Below are 1,931 nucleotides of genomic sequence, written 5' to 3'. Positions count from 1 at the left end.
GGGGGTGCCAGTGGCGCAGGGCCGCTGGTGGTGGCGCTGCAGGTGCGCGTGGTGGAAGCCGAGCAGTTGTTCGCTGAGGTGACCGAAGTGGCGGCGCTGCGGCGCCAGTGGCTACGGGACGCGCTCGCTGTCTACCGCATGTTTGGCGAGGTGCACGCGTGCGAGCTGTGGATCGGCGAGAAGGAGCAATGGCTGCTTTCCATGCGTGTGCCCGATTCACTCGACGACGTTGAGGTGGTGCAGCACCGGTGAGCGCACACATGTGGGACTCCGGGGTCCCATTCCTCATGCACCCAGTCTCACCTTCATTGGTTCAACAGTTCCCATGTTCGCTCAGCTGGAATGAGGGGTTCCAATCCCTGCTTCACTCATAACCAGCTTTGTGACAGTTAGAAGGTTTGCAACCTGCCTAACCTTCCTGAACCTCAGCTTGCCCACCTGTATAATGGGGGTGGTATTAGTCCCTACCTAAGCTTGTGATGAAGGGTAAATGAGTTCATACATGCAGAACAGGACGCAAATGCCTGGGGGTAGAGGAAGCATTCCCCCAGCATTTGCTCTTATTACCCAGGCTTACATTCGCCAAGCATGAAATAAACGACCTATGCTTCTACAGGGACACCTCAGCCTGGCCCCTCCTCTGGGAGGCCTCCCAATGGTTCTGCATAAATGTCACCTCCCTAAGCTACTAAAATAGCTCTGACCCTTGACATTTTCCATTGCTTCATCCTGTTTTACATTTCTTTGTAGCACTTACCATCCCATGACATATTATATACTGACTTGTCTGTTGGCTGACTTAGCAATGAGTTGTTCAATTAGTGGGTGAACAATGTCTATTCCTCCTCTGCACCACTCTCTCTGAGCATCTTGTTCATCCATACATTCATTCAGCAGGTGTTAGTACTGAGTGCCTATGCCTTTCTAGGTCTTGTGCTGGGCACTGCTGGAAACACGGGGCTGCTCCTTGCCTCTACTGTGCCCACAGTTGCCCAGTTCTTTGAAACATTGATTTAAAGATGGGAGGACCATGTCCAGCTTAAAACAGACCTCAGTGGCTGTCATGTGGAGGGTGGGTTGGAGCAGTTGAGAGTTGTGGCTGGGAACCCAGAGAGGCAACTGGGGTGGGGACCCAGATGGAGCGGAACAGATTAGACCAGGGCTGGAAGTAAGTAGACAGACAGGCCATGGAGGCCGATGGGCCAGAGCAATTTTCTAAAACAAAGCCCAGGGCTCTGGCCTGGGGGATGACAGTGCTGTCCCCAACATGGGGGCGCAGAGGAAGAACAAATTTGAGTCAGATGGGTGTGAATAGCCCCAAGAAGGTATACAGCAGACTTTAGGTTGAAGATAGGTTCAAAAGGTAAGAGGTTGAGGCTGAAGACTGAGGTGTGACTGTCATGAGTTCAGGGGAGAAGACCAAGGCTGTGGGGTTGGGTGGAATCGTCGAAGAAGGGTGTGAGGGAAAACCCAGAGGGCTCAGGGTGGAGTTGCTGCTGCGGAAACTCCCATTTAAACATCGGGTAGAGGCTAGGCATGGTGGTTCACGCCTGTAATCCCAGCACTTTGGGAGGCCAAGACAGGCGGATCACATAAGGTCAGGAGTTCAAGACCAGCCTGACCAACATGGTGAAAACCCGTCTCTACTAAAAATAGAAAAGTTAGCTAGGTGTGGGGGCGCATGCCTGTAATCCCAGCTACTTGGGAGGCTGAGACATGAGAATCGCTTGAATCCGGGAGGCAGAGGTTGCAGTGAGCCGAGATTGTGCCACTGTACTCCAGCCCGGGTGACAGAGCAAGACTCCGTCTCCATACATACATACATACATACATACATACATACATACATTAAATTAAATTAACAGCAGGTAAAAGAGGAGGAGCCCACAAAGGAGGCTGAAAAGGAGGGTGGAGAATTAGGAGTTGAATCA

The 1,931-nt window shown here is 52.1% G+C and overlaps 1 protein-coding gene across 1 annotated transcript in view; it reads left to right on the top strand.

The window, feature by feature from the left end:
* The window catches only part of SPTBN4 (spectrin, beta, non-erythrocytic 4), a 106,827-nt gene that overhangs the window by 59,545 nt on the left and 45,351 nt on the right, over window positions 1–1,931 (top strand). Inside the window, exons 14-15 of the mRNA XM_011984235.1 lie at window positions 4–248; window positions 1,280–1,325. Coding sequence (XP_011839625.1) covers window positions 4–248; window positions 1,280–1,325 — 291 coding nt within the window. The remainder of the gene's footprint in view (window positions 1–3; window positions 249–1,279; window positions 1,326–1,931) is intronic.

The sequence above is a fragment of the Mandrillus leucophaeus genome, unplaced genomic scaffold (assembly GCF_000951045.1).
Source record: "Mandrillus leucophaeus isolate KB7577 unplaced genomic scaffold, Mleu.le_1.0 Scaffold106, whole genome shotgun sequence".
In the NCBI taxonomy this organism is placed as follows: Eukaryota; Metazoa; Chordata; class Mammalia; order Primates; family Cercopithecidae; genus Mandrillus; species Mandrillus leucophaeus.
This window is presented reverse-complemented; position numbering and strand designations above follow the sequence as displayed.